Source organism: Varroa jacobsoni, unplaced genomic scaffold, assembly GCF_002532875.2.
Source record: "Varroa jacobsoni isolate VJ856 unplaced genomic scaffold, vjacob_1.0 scaffold_584, whole genome shotgun sequence".
Taxonomy (NCBI): Eukaryota; Metazoa; Arthropoda; class Arachnida; order Mesostigmata; family Varroidae; genus Varroa; species Varroa jacobsoni.
The window spans coordinates 50,179-65,456 of NW_019213486.1; the positions used below are offsets into that span (position 1 = coordinate 50,179).

Genomic DNA, 15,278 nt, shown 5'->3' on the forward strand with positions numbered 1-15,278 from the left:
ATAGAGAACACTATGTGTAGCTTTTATTTATATTAAAACTAGTCAGCTATTGTAAATTACTATAGCTTCAAATCTTGTCGGAGTACTGTTTGTTTCTGTTGCCAGTTCGGGGATCCGAATGAGACTAACGGCGCAGCTAAGTATCTCCTACCAGCTAAAAAGAGAGTTTAAATAGTGGCAACGTGGCTGCCTATAAAATGTAGTCTAGTTAATTAGGTCTTAGTTGAACGACTAGCCTGGGGTCCAACCCGCTGGCTATATTGTAATATGGGCTGCCAGTATTGTAAACGAATGTCATAAGACTTTCCAAGTTTCACGAAAGGCTTCATTCATCATAAATGAACCTCCTTCGTTCTAATAAAGTAATTCCCTGATATTTTTCATACTGGGTATGATTACTTTTTACTGGGTACTCTTTACTGCACAGGCAACAAAGTTTGCCTATGCAGTACAAAGTGCCTGATGGCAATGCTGCATTTAGCTTATAATACTCTTAGACGTTCTATACTTTACTAAACATCGTTTATAATTGCCTTAAGGCGATCCATTGTTATAATAAGGCATTCGTCAAGGTCAGCACAACTTTATTAAAATATGCAAAAATATTAAAATTAAAAAAACATTAACAATAAAAGTGGAACATTAACGGTACAATCGGAGTACCGATATACCCCTAAGCCCTGCGTATGTTTCTAACACGACAGCATGCGACCATTGTGGAAAAATGTGCCTTAATAGTTTGAGGCAAAACGTAATAGCCATGTGACACGTATAGAAAGAAGAAATATATAAAATAAGAAATTTGTAGAAAAATGTAGAACTCGTCAGTGAAGCGAGGGATGAAGCATGAAGCCTCCAGATGACCTAGAAGGCACGTCAGGTATAGTTACTTTTGAAACTGATCGAGGAAATCGAGGCAATATGTAACAAAGAGGTCCACTGCACAGTTTTCCATTATGACATGGCCTGGAAGATTCTCATGCCCTTTGTGTCACTATGATACGCAACACATCTAGTTACTACGAGCGCTTCATGAGAAGCAACCAAGGTCATTTATACGTAATCGGTACGGTCTTGCCAACGACCACCACAGAGGGATATTGAGAACGACAACAGGGGCGGTACAACTTGCGGATCCTAAATATCACTAGCTAGTATATTGTGCGACCATGTGTAGTGATCACATCGATAAAAATTATTGTATAATAATTCCTATATACTGGAAATACAATTTTGGGATAACGTAGACTCAGCCAATCGGCCCAGATAAGAAACCTGTATCTACACTTGCAAAGCAATGTGGAGTGAGAAGCATCTTGTAAAAGCTATACAATCTGTGTATTATAGCAGTTGTGATTGTTTACGATATCCAAGCAGACGCTACGCGCTAGCTTAAACATTGTATGTAGGAACAGTTATGTAGACTAAGAAGACCAAAGACAGTGACTATGACCAGAAACAGTATCTCTTTAAGGATGAGACTTTCTACACGTGAAAATAAAGTTTCCTTGCATGGTTACAACCATAAGCATATGTTCATGCTCGATGATTTTAAAAAAAATCCCAGTAGTAAGAATTTCTTCAAATTTCGCTTATAATACAAATTGCGTAGTTAAGGGCTGTTCATGAGATTCAAAATATTGTACAGATTTATAATAGCCCTCTTTGTCCATTGGAAACATTTTGCTTTCAACTCCTTTATACGAATGAATTTGTATCTCATCGACGCAGAGTACATACGTATGTAATCTGCCTGTCTAAAGGTTCACGTGGACGCGGTGCTGATCAACATATAATTATTTCACTAATGAATGGATATTCTATATGTATCTAGGAATTATTTCAAAAGGTATATATTGCACAGTGCACAGATTGAACTCATTATAGCAGCAAGGAAGGCCCCTAAGTGCGGATAACTTGTACACGGAAGGATTACGTCCACACAAAAACATCCAGCTACTTACTTAATCACCTGCTAAGTAGTCAAGTTTAGTGTTTTCTGCAATATAATGCTTTAACTTTAGATATATATATATATATATATATATATATATATATATATGTATCCATCCTTGTATATAATATAAACCTGTATCACTGGCAGGTAAGATACAGCATGAACACTGAGACATTCAACAATGACAGCCGTCAGAGCCAATGACGTCAATGTATGCATCCAGATATTCCACTGATGTGGGGCACTTCAAAACTGCACAAGAGCCTGAGGCAAGCTCGTTTGTATGTGTATGCCCTCGGATAGGTCGACAAATGGCCTAATTCAGATACGTACGTAGAGGCACGTTTTCGAACGAAATGGCAATCCTTAGTGCTTAATAATAGCTTGTTACATTTTGAATCTTATTAAGTTTGGCTGATTTCCTCTATGTCTATAGTCATCTACGCGACAAGTCCAATATAGCACAACAATACCGACCTTGACAATCTAATAAATGAACAATTATAATGGAAGATTCTTGTTTTCGAAAATAAAATAAACTTGAACATATTCATGTAGATTTTTAGATCGCAATTATCTCTATATCATTATGTTAAACGTATTTATTAAGTAGGCTTCGAAGCTAAGAAATAAAACCCTTTTTCATTGAACAGAGTAGCCACATGAGAAGAATATTGCGATGTGGATGGCTATACCAGATGAACAATTTAGGACCATATGTCGCTGAAATAAAACGATGTCTGCAATATTCTATGCCTTAATTTTGAAATATTGGACATAGATACCTGGTAGCTATTACAGATTTTTCTATACTCTGTCAATTTTATATGTATTAAGTACAATAGTAAACTTACGAACTTTAATAAAGTTTGTAGGTTCATTGTTAGAGAACGCAGGGGGACGTTTTAACTATTCGAGTTACCTCAGCGAGGTTATGTTTTCTCATTGTACGTGTCTATTGCAGTATGTATAATTACGTCGTCTCCAGGATTATAAATCTGACAAAATTTCGAAGCACAGATGTAAACACAGTAGTCGGCATGCAAGAAGGTTGTGGCAGACTGCGGTAACAAAAGATATTAAGCCGTACCATTTAGGGTGTAATTTTCGAGGAAAGCCGAGACATGTTAGTAGGATATAAACGAAGCACCTCCATATCATTAAAAATATATTTTGGGCTGAGGAACGTAGAAGTTCCGTAACGTTCTACTGTCACCAAATAGTGCGGTGCTAGTCAAAAGTATTAGCATTATATCTTAGTGAGTAACCGAAAATAGGTGGTCTGGGTTCGAAATCGAATATAGATCCACTTAGTTCCTTGTTGGCGCCCAAACATCTGAAATAATGTCTTTACTAAGGCAGTTACCAAAAGTAAAAGCTCGAAACGATCATTTAAAACTGCAAAACTCACGGTACTAGTAACTACGTTAAGGCTTTAATAATAATTAAGGGTATCTGTCACAAGCAAAACGTATTAATTATTTAAATAAATGTGCCACCGAATGGTTTTAACAGCTGATCATCGTAAATACAAGACGTGCTCGATCGAGTTCTATAATATTAGTTCTAAATGTGTATTTATACTGTGTACTGTCTGATAAAGAACGCTAGTTGAAACCTGTTTTGGTGTGACTACAAGCGAGCCGTGAAAAGTATGGGAATATCCTGAAAGTATGGAGAAGTCGCGGCAAATTTCTAAACGCCCAAATTGAGGCATCAAGCAATTGGAAAGACTTCGTGCATTTAGGGTAGCCTATGGCTGTATTTCGCAAAATGCACATATTCCGAAGCAAAAATGGACGAAGTTGATAATTGTGCCGTCCTCGACTGCCGGGCGATCCTTTCGAGGAAATCGATCAAGAAACCGATGTTCCTATTTTTGCGAAGTCCGCGAAACACGAACCGATCATATGCGACAAACTAACGTAAAAGAACTTAGAGTTCCATAATAATTGTATGCAGCGTAGTCCATGACTGAATGACTTCTAACAGCAAGGACGTAGCTATACTAGAAGGTGTAGCTAATTGCTACAACGAACGTGGAAGCTTTGGTCTAGAAGCAAACAAAACACTGAACTGAACAGACTGAAAAGTTATCAATGGGAACCCTAGCAAAGAAGAACGTCGTGTGCTGGTTATGCCAAATCGTTAAAACCACGGACCTTGTTGCCTATTATATTCTATCTATGCACTGAAAAGCTGGCTTCTATCGGCACCATTCTCATTTTTCAACACGTTAAGTACCCTATAGCCGCATGTCGAAATACCTCACAGTGACACACACTAAATGTTCGACGATAAAATTCGAAGTACTACGACATTTGTAAAACATCCTTAGATCAGCTCCGAAATAGCAAGATGTATAAATTGCATCCGGATGTTTGACTAACTGTAAATCGGTAAGACAAAACGGAGAATCACTTCATCATGGACCCGATCAATGGCCCGAACAACGATGACCCGCCAAAAAAATACGTTCCTAAGTTATGCAATATGAAACAGGATTAAGGCAATACAATTGTCACCGCTCCAACGGGAGGTCGCAATAGTGTCAACATTGTTCTCAGAGACAATGTGAAGTTCTGTCGAATCTCGGTCGCTGGCCACCATCCGATGGTCACATTCATGACCTTGTGCAACTTCGATCTTCGCAATCGATTATTGCCGCTATTGGGCCTGAAATGAGGAGATTACGAAGACGTGATTCATAATCTACTAACCACCGACTGAAATGGCTTTTTTTCTCCTATGTGCCGTTAAGGCGATGGACGAGTACTTTGTTCAATACGTCAGATTAGTACAAACGCTGCGGAAGATGCTCTGTCAGGAACAGGATTATTTAAGAAAGACATAGCTCAGAAGCGAAACTTATTTGCAATTCACAGGTACGTTCAGTAATGCCTTCGGTGTGAAGTAATCATAATTTTATTAGAACACCAAATCAAACAGCGGCCAGCGATAACGCCGTGAGAGCGCGTATTCTTCGAGACGATCGCGCTGCCACGTATCCATCGCGACCTTTCCGGTTAATTGATATTTCAAACGAATTGCCTATGGTTAACGAGGTCGGCATTTCGTCAGTCGACGCTTTCGAAAACTCGCGAACAAGCGCAATGGCACAGTTGACAAAATGTCCGTTTTTGTCTTTAAGAAATGCAGCGTGAGTGCGATCTGTCTTTTATTTTTAGACATTGGCTTGAGGAAGGCGGACTTTCCATGCTGTTTCGGGCTGCCATCGTCAATCCGCTCTACAGCCATGGTGACGAAAGCGACGCGTCCAGCAAATGTTAGGTTTTCCTCACCTTGCTCGCACAAAAACTTCGAAAAATTGTATTATGCTACACAGTTTACAATACTGCAAGTAGCCAAGGCCTGATCTACAAGGAGCAGTTCATTAAAATGCTATGTAACTGTTAAAGGTACAAAGTGACCAGACACTTACGATGATTGGTGACGCTGAACCTTTCGATTGTATAGATTTTCACCGACATGGTCTAGGAAAGAAATTGCCTAATCAGATTATTCATTAGAGCAGAAAGAGTTTGCATGTACGAACACATGACAGTGTTTGTGTTTATTTAAACAAACTGCCAAAGATAATTCTTCGACCCGTTATGCACGTATTGTATATTGCTTTATTAAAGCAGGTTATGTTTAAAAATCAGTATACTAACATCTGAGCTAGCGACGTAAAAGTGTACGCAGACGCATCTGCTTTCCAGGAACAGTTAAAACGCTTCTGGGAATAGTTAATTAATCTTGATCTTTAGCTCTCTCTCTGCCAAATATCTCCTGCCAAAATGTGCCGTATTGCGCCTTACGCAGCGAAACCTCATTTTCCTCTAGTGCCTGGGGGGAGAAATAGTCAAAACGAAGAAGGTCGTAATGATCGTACCGCCACTTCTGACGTATAATGCCCATTTAAACGAAACTCTGGCCACCGTTACGCGAAGAGCTAAGGGAACATTCTTGTAAAATTTAAACTGTATGTACATCTGTATCGGCAAGACGTTCCTTTTTATCTAGCACACGCTTTAGCAGTGTGCAATTCAAGCTTAATAAGAGATAGGGCCATGACTCTAAATATGCAGAAGAAGTTCCTACAAAAAGTTGCATCCTATTGTATTATGACATCCATTATGATGATATATTTCAATCTATGGACCAAAACTACAAAGAAATCCTCAAGCAAATACATAGACTTTACGACACAGCATAGCGGTATTTTTGGACGGGATTTAAGCGAATACCCGCCACTGTATTGGTAAAAACGTTTAAGCAAAAGCTATCGTAAGATGCGCAGCAGTCAAGAGTCTGATCGGCAAACAAGTCGCAACACTCGTCACCGATCTATGTACCCCTTTATCGAGAAATAAGGCATGCCGTTGTTACAGTTATATACTCTCGCAGCGCGTTATCGTCTCATACCGATTACTTGTTTCTGTATTAAGTTAGAAAGTTTTGTGCATTCTGAAAAGCTAGTATCTTAGTTTGTAATCTGACAGAAGTGCCATGCTCAGCGTGTGCACTCGTTTACCTCATTTGAACAAAAGTTTCCATATAGTTTATCATCTTTTGTAAAGTATATTATGTGATCTATTGATTCTATTTAGTTTCAAAAATTATCTACATCCGCAACATACAGATACGACGTGCATCTGTGTTTAGCGCGCCAATACGAATGTTACAGAGGTACCCGTGCTTAATTTGTCCGAAAGCTTAAATATTACATTTTTCCTGTACTCTGTTTTTCCTGCGAACAGTTCGCGAGCCCCCATTAACACTTAAGGCTCTGCTCTCTACACGTGCCAACAAGACCACCTTTTCATTGTAATCAGTAGAGAGTAGTATGTGAGCTTAAATTCTGTGGATGTTTTTTAGGTAGCCAACGTCAGTATCTCAGAGGTCAATGGTCTTTTTTGGCAACAATAATAAACTGGCACTCGTCCGTGTGAAAAGGACGAGATAAGCTTTTATTAAACATATCGCGCGAAATATCTAGATATAGAAAAGTACCGCTATGAATGGTCACAAAACGTGCCAGTGTACTCTATCTAGTCATATTCACGTTTGTATTATTTCATCAATGTGATGTATACTAGGCGAGCACAGTATTTTTAACGGTACAATAATTTTGTTTGACACGCTTGGTACGTTGCAATGAAAACTTGGACTAAATTTTACCTTTACCTCCTTTAGGGTGGTAAACCAGTAACTCGTTATGCAAATACTTCTAACTTTCTAATAGTGTAACTTCCAAGCTGTGCCTGATGAATATTGAAAGTTTATTGCTGTAAGTAAAATTGCGACTGGCTATGAATGCCTTTTGCCGCCCCATTGCGCGGTTTTAAAAGAGTCTATACAAGAAAATTCTATATCGTGTTCTCGATAATCGCGTCGATATAACTGGGCTTCGAAATGCTCATAGTATACGCGGACCGTTTTAGGAAATTCCGTTTGTCAATGGGAACGTAATTAGCTGCTTTGGTACGCTGAAGCAATAGTTCTGCTGAAGTTGGAAGTATTACTAGTAAAATTCCATAGAGGAATAATGCAAAAGAAGTAAAAATCACGCAAACAAATAAACTGTCGCTGTTAAATAATCTGCCTATATTGGAGACGTAGATGGAACTATTTTTAAGTAAAAGTGCTTTCGCGTAATTATCTTCGTCAACCATTGATGAACTTTACGAAATTCAGCTCTAGGAGAACTTCTCTAATATGGGTAGGTTACTCTACGATTTCGACTTCGTTTACATTATTTCCCTATAAAATATCCGTAATAAGCAAGAACTGTCCGGACACTAACTAAGAAAAGTGCACAGATAGAACGCTGTATAATGGCCACTAAGTTGAACCTATTATCAAACGATCTAAGGAAATAGATATAGCGTGCGCATCGTAACTTCAGAATGCTGTTACTATATTGCATAGGTTGACTTCCTAAACCGCTTATGGTAAACAAAGTTCAGCCTAACTGATACATGACATATTCTCTCCACCTGACTATTCATGTCAACTTCGTCATCACCCGGATGATCATTATTGCTATATATATATATATATTATTATTATTATTGTCTCTTCCTGAAGCGACATTTTTCCATGTTCCAATAGCCTTTATGCCCCGGTTCATTTGTTCTCTCTGTCTCGCCATATGACGGATGCCATGAGCGTGTGCATGCATTTGCGAGTGTAATGGCTGCGAATGTGAGATGGCGGGCCGATAACGTGTCACTGACCCAACCAGCGGCAGCTGCTTATGTATTCGTCGACGCTCGTGCGCGGGTACCCTCAATGCAGCTTGGAAGCGTGTTACCTAGGAGGAACGCATTGAAACCAAGCAGACAACCACCAGAAGCTTCCATTCAGGTTTTGTTCACCCTCCCAAGCAGCATTCCCGGGTCGGATTTCTTGGGGCCCCCCAAAGCGGACAGATGCCAGCGCCTGTGCACACAAAAGGTTGGTCCGCAGGTTATACCTTCAGCTGTCATAGCTGTGTATATGTACCATGACCAAGATGTTCCAGCGGGAAAAGAGCAAGCCATCAAGAAAACCGAAACAGCCCAAGAACTTTTCGCGACGACTAAAGACAACGAAATTTTCCGCATACACTGGCCGATCTGGCAATGCCAAAAATCACGGCTGACCAGTAATAGGGCGATACGGAGGATAACTTTCATCGAGTTGTCGTTGTTGATGACATAATGGCATTACAAAACAGTGTTTGTGAGTACTTATGCTGCAGCTCTGCAACCGTCTCCCCACAAACCTTTTTTGTGCCTATTGGGCAATGCGGCGATAATCCACGACGCGGAAAATTCGAGGGACGAAAAACTTCTGGCGATCACCGGCGCGCAGATTAATGCCCAATGAGCGAAGCCAACGTATGGCTGAGCGCGCTCACGTATCCTTAGAGCGGGTTCATATATCTCCGTCCGTGTCTCCGGCGTTGTTCGCGCATCCGCTGTATTGTGCTATCTTCGATAAATGCGGAGGAAAAGGCGGCTTAGAAAGCAATTAACGAAGGACCAAGCATGAGAAAGCAAAACAGAGGAAGTAGAGAACCACAGATGAACTTATGGCTGGAACGTGCAAGTGTGGAACATGGAACTGTAAATAGCCGCATCAAGACTTCTCATTAAAAAAAATTAGTAGTAATAAATAGGCAAAAGTGCAAAGGACGTGAGCTTGGGTAGTGTGCTTTTCGGGCATGGCACCGCTTTTGTGAGAAGCTTTTTTTTCAAAAGCTTTTTCAAGCAAGCTTGTCCAACAAGTGTGGCCTTGCCCTTAGTGATTAAACTAAATAGCTATGCCATCGAGGAACAGGACGCTTCTTTCCTAAGAAGTTTCCGGTAAGAAGATTCCGCAGAATGAGAAACGGCTCAACCTAGCTAAGATAAATTGAATATTTATACAACAACTTACGCATTGAAATGAGAGTCGAAAATGAGGGCCAAAATTATTTTAGATACTTTTGAAGTAAGTACGTAAATACTCAAGAATGTATATTTTGTTTCGATTCGCTGTGGTTGACCGAGACTAATTTATAGAGTCGACATTTGCTTAATTGCCTTCCAATGGATACCTATACTAAACTATCTATATCTATTACGCTCACTCAACATAGAAAGTGAAAAAGCTATGACTACAAAACAAACCGTTTATATTAACGGTTATGGACTAGAATTTAATAGACAATATTCTCATAGTAAGAACATGAAGATATTAATAGTGTGAAATACATTTGTGCTTTGGACATTTAAAAATAAATCAATTTCAAAAATATAGGTGTCAGAGAAAAATTTAAGCCTAGTCACTGAATCGTTAAATTGGGTTATTTCCTTTTGTAGGTAGATTTCCTTTTGTGCTACATTTCATCTCATACTTAAATTCTATATTCCCACAATACCTCTCGAATTCCAAACTTATCCTCAACTATATAGAGGTAAAGTATAACTTAACTGCTTAACTGTTCTGTACACTGTAAATGAAAAAAAAAAAAAAACTATAAACCATGGTAAATCGAAATGAAACGTGGGCAGAAAGTAGTATTATTAATCTATCCAAAACAGTTGCATATCTGAGCCAAGATGATGAGGGAATTGCGTGGGGAACGAGCAAACTCTATTTCATACAAGTAAATTAATATTTGACAATAATATAGAAAAAAACAGCTTTAAAATGATGGATAGTAAAGGCCAATAAACTAATTCGTTACTCTTGTAACCTAATTTATATGGTGTTGAAGGCTAAGCAGATCGTAAACAAAGGTGCCGTGCTCTTCTAGACAAATTCTTAATCAGAATCTCATTAACGGACCAACGGAATCAATATTCCTCTAAAAAAACAGATACTTATAAATCGTTGCTGCCGTCAACTCCTTTAGGGCTTTTATACCAGATTGATACTTCATGTATTGCACAATGACAATCCCAAGCAGCTGTCGCTGGCTTCTACCTACCGTATCACAAATGGGCAAGATTCAGAGTCGCTCCAAAGTAGCTGTCTTTGCGATAACGCTATAAAATTATTTAAACGATAAATGATTCGTAAGTCAAAACACATTACGAAAGACAAGTTACACTAATGTAAATACTAGTTTGAATAGATGCGAGCCCGCAGCGATCGGATATTCCAAAGTTAAAAACACAGACCAGACGCCCGCATATATGCGTTGTCTGGTCATCGGTTTCTTGTTTGACTGAAAAACGGCTTACATAGTTTAGCATCATGGAATCATAGGATCATTAACGAACCTGCCATGTTTAATCCCGCTGCCCTAAGATGTTTTTCTATCGTCTTTTAGGTTGACTTTAGTGCGAGGAAAAAGTAACGAAAGCAACTAATTTTTCTTTGGTCGCTTCCTATTGACCTCTACTTACTTGGTGTTGTTGGTTGGTCAGCGTAAATGTTGCCGCCAAAATGAATCCTGTAATTAGGAGGTTCGATTCAAACAAGTTATCACTGATTCGAGCACTTAATGTAGCCGATTGTCGCTGGCCTCGCAGAGAAGCGGCGTTTGATTGCGCCAGGGCCTTCCAGCGGGCGCGCGGCCGCTCTCGCATGTTCGTACTTTCAAGCTCCGGCCAATGATCTCAAGAAGTTTGCTCTGCTTGTCGAAACGAACAATTACTTTGTCTTGCCTCCTCGAACTGTCGGCGACTTCTAGATTTCTGCTAGTAACGGCCTTTCCTTCGGTCAGGATATCTTTCATCTTTCCACGCCCAGCGGTAAGGCAAGAGTGTTGTGGATACCAAAGACTCCTCCCCTCAAATTTTTCATGAAAGAAGAAATCCTCGATCGAGTGTCACGACATCTCTACAAAAACAGCGATTCTCAAAACGCCTAAAAAATCTGAGGTGATGTTGAATTAACGATATCTTTAAACATAAGAACACTAATACGCTTGCAAGTAGCCATTACATAAAGTACATACTGCACGACTAGGGAAGGAAAGCCTCGTTCCGCCCACGTTGGGCAAGGGAAATCAGGGACCGCTCCCGAATATCAACTCCGTCCATGGCAAAGGACCCAGTCTACGAGTGGCATCGGCCGTCGTTGTGTCTTCTCATAGTTGTTGATCCCAGTATTGTTTGTCGTCGAATTGAACTACCTTCAGCTGTGCCTGTTGCTATTGCTGCGACTGCCACTGCTGTTCTCAGTGCAGGAGGAGAGCCATCGTTTCGAAAGCCGCACGGTGGCTTTCGTTCCGTCAATAGCAAAACGCTGGAGATTGTTCGCACAGACCCTCATGTAGTCCTAAAGCAGGGCCAAGCACAATGAACAGAAGCTGGATAAATCCAGCTCTTTGTTTCCTACTGATGTCCCTGTATGTCAAAAGAACTGATTCCTTTGTGAGTTTCGCCTTAACTGACAGGACGATTACGATACTATACTTAGCTCATTTATATAATGTGAAGCGCATAGGAGTTCTGTTAGTTGTCAGATTGGTTTGATAGTGGAACGCTTTTGATTAGATAGCGTAACATTGTAGTAAGTGACGGACCGGCTGAGAGTAGATCGATTTAAGCAGTTTTTAGAAGAACGTTCCGTTAGTTATAAGTAATAGTGTGGACAAGGATCATAGGAGCTGATGAGTAATGCGATACAAAAAAGTAGCGGTGCTTTAATAATGATATTGAGTAGAAACTGATTGACACTTGTTTTCTTCAGGTGTGCAAAGGATGCAATTATCCTCCCTGCGTATGCATCGGCCAGCCGGGAGAACCGGTAAGAAAAGTGACATTTAGAAGTGATAAACGGTCCAAATCTAACACTGATTTGCAGGCTTAGCTATTTCTGAATACGGCTGGCTATGTCCTCCTGCACCACTGGTCATATTTGACGACTGTACGTTATTTTGTTTGCAAATCTCATTGCAGTCTAAGGTATTTTGTTTTGTAATGACTAGTAAATCACAATAGGAGCGTAATACATCTTTAGTTCTTACCGTTGTAATATACATATTTTTTCTACGACGGGAACTACCTGATAAAAAAACGCCAACACAAGAGGCAACTTGAGCAGTGCTTCTTAATTATGGGTTATTACTGATTCGAATTCTGCTTGTGATCGCTTTATTAAAATGACTACTTATTCCCTAATATTATATACGGCGGAATTTCTGCCAGTTGAGCCCGTCAAAAGCTACATAAAACATTAAATATATAAGGTGACCGTAAAGAATTTGCAGACTGCACCAGTATTGCTTCTGTAGTTGTTATTATTGACAACGTTCAAAGCTTCTCGAGATCTTTATATCATGCCTCATAATGTTAGTACGATTGTTTTATGTCATGCTTTCGGATAGTAAATTATTACATTATGTGATCAAGTCAGAAAGGCACAATCGGTTGCGGCGTTAATTACGTACGATTCATAGTGAAGTTGGTTTGAGTACAGAAGCTTTCACGTCTATGAGTCCGATTTCTCTAAGCATGTCCTGTTAAGCTGAGAAATTAAGCTTCCACGTAAAGCTTTTTTTTATTTTTGGCGCTTTTGTTAGAACATGTCCTCGAAATCACCCTTTTGTGATCTAGGACTTGCCCCCATACGTGCTCTAGTCGATGTAGGTTTTCCGGTAGACTATTTAGCAGGCATCCAAAAAGTGTGGTAATCATAGTCTATAGTAATCATTTGCTAACGATAAAATTTACTAATGGTCGCAGTTGATACCTATCATAGCAATGTAGACAACGCTGTAGCGTTGCAGTTTAACGCGAACTTTTTAGATAATAACGCCGAAATAAAAATGGGTAGTTTAGACTAAAATTGTACCATCATTAAAAGGAATCAAGTGTATTTTTCGTTGTTGATGTTTGTTCATTTACGTCGATTGTCAATTAGGGCTACCCTGGTCTTCCGGGAATGAAAGGTACCCGAGGTCCTGTAGGTCCGAAAGGCTTTCAAGGCGAACCAGGACAACGGGGTGAGCCCGGGGAGCCAGGCTATCACGCTCCTGACGGACCGAAAGGTGATCGAGTAAGTTTAATTCAATCCAGTTTTAGGCTTCTGTATTCTAACAAATAATGAGCTAAGCAAGTAATGGTAATATTTTTACTTCGCTTAGTACGTCACCTTAACACTGCATCCTTGCAAAGGTGGCTATGTATTTTTGAGAATTTATTTTACTTAGAATATCAGAAATTCTATGGTTAAATCAACTTCGATCTCCTGTGTACCGCATATCACCAGCAGCACGGACTACTTCTGTTTATGTGCTTACTGTAGTGTCTGTGACGATTAGTCTCCTTAGAAGGTTCTAGTCTCTTAGAAAAACGTGAAAATTATTTTTCACGTATCTTCGACAGATTTTAAACTCGCTATGGAAACATCAGCTAGCTTCGCTAAACTCTACAACAAACAAAGCTATTGAAGTTATGTTTTTCTCCGAAGGGCTTCTCTCGCATACCTGAAGCCTAAATTCGATGAATGTACATTAATAAATCAAAAACGGATTTCCGCCTTCAGTGTCCAAATGATGCTTCAGAGACTTTTCAAAACTTGGGTATTTTAAAGGGCTTTGACGGCGAACCGGGAATAGATGGATATACTGGACGACCGGGCTTTCCTGGGGTGCCTGGCCTGCCTGGATTGCGCGGTAAAGATGGATGTAACGGTACTAAGGGCGAACCGGGTTTTCCGGGCACGCCGGGGATGCCTGGGGAACCAGGTTTGCCTGGCTTAGACGGCCTGCCAGGGCTTAAAGGTCAGCCAGGTGACGGAGGTATCAATTCGGTCGGAGTTCGTGGAGACGATGGTGACGACGGTTTTCCAGGTATTCAAGTAAGTGCATTTTCGGACAGACAGTGTCTTTCAAGTGGAACATAGCAGAAAAGTATAGTTTAATTGAAAATCAAGCAATGTCGCCTTCTTAATCGACAAAACTAATGAATACATAAAATACATTGTAGTGCGCATATATTATGTTGAAGCTATTAAAGAATAATAAAGCTAAATTTTTTGAAGAAATCGATCAATTTTTAATTAGTGTTTTACCTTTACTAAATAGAAGTGTGCAAGCATACATTTTGTGAATAGTGTATATATCACAAGCTTAAAGGTAACCGCTGAAACATCTAAAGATGAAGTATAATTCACTGTAACTATTTAGTTATGTTTAACCTAAAAAAAGTCACAGTTATCATCTTGCGAGAATATTTTTGTTGTGGCACAATTAAACCATTTGATTACTTCATATGCGTATGGTCAAATATTTGGCTATTGTTAGGGTGCTGATGGATATCCTGGTCGTCCGGGTTTACCAGGTCCTCGAGGCGATCCAGGTTACAGTGGTAAGTCGGGTCTTCCAGGCTATCCCGGTGACTCTGGAGCACCTGCCTTGATTCAGCTCATCGGCGATCGGGGAGAGCCTGGTTTTCCAGGTACGCATTTTCGTAAAATTTACAAAGTGCCCAAAGATGTCATAGAATATGTATCACAAGTCGACAGACAATATCGACAACTTCGAATATTCGATGAAAATTATATAAGGCAAGACAATTCCGAGTTTAGATAAGGGCGCCGCCGTGTATCGGAACCCTCGCGTTTGTCTCTATTCGTCCAATTTGTTTTAATACGTAGTCCTACTGTCATCCAATCCGTTGCACCCAACCCAATTCAAGTAACAAATACGTAACTAGCTTTGCCATTTTTACTCCCTTTAAGAATTGCTTGACGTGAAACTATTTATTATAAAATGGACAAAACATGGAATGAAAATTACAATAGAAATCGCGAAATAAGGATAAGCTGGAGCTACTTTGCTGAATGAAAAAATATTCTGAATTTCAGGCGAGCCGGGTCCTAAGGGCATTCT

General features: G+C 39.8%; 2 protein-coding genes across 2 annotated transcripts in view; one reads left to right on the forward strand and one right to left on the reverse strand.

Annotated features, from left to right (window-relative positions):
- Col4a1 (Collagen type IV alpha 1) overlaps positions 1–11,124 on the reverse strand; it is a 28,358-nt gene extending 17,234 nt beyond the window's left edge. The window contains exon 1 of the mRNA XM_022835296.2: positions 10,843–11,124. Coding sequence (XP_022691031.1) covers positions 10,843–11,025 — 183 coding nt within the window. The 5' untranslated portion in view covers positions 11,026–11,124. The remainder of the gene's footprint in view (positions 1–10,842) is intronic.
- A 389-nt stretch (positions 11,125–11,513) lies between these two features.
- Positions 11,514–15,273, forward strand: LOC111261667 (uncharacterized; the record flags this gene model as incomplete). Its single annotated transcript, XM_022835291.1, has 6 exons — positions 11,514–11,814; positions 12,134–12,190; positions 13,307–13,441; positions 13,979–14,245; positions 14,691–14,844; positions 15,254–15,273. Coding segments are annotated over exons 1-6 (708 nt in total), but the record flags the coding sequence as incomplete, so codon positions are not given.
- Positions 15,274–15,278: the final 5 nt, after the last annotated feature.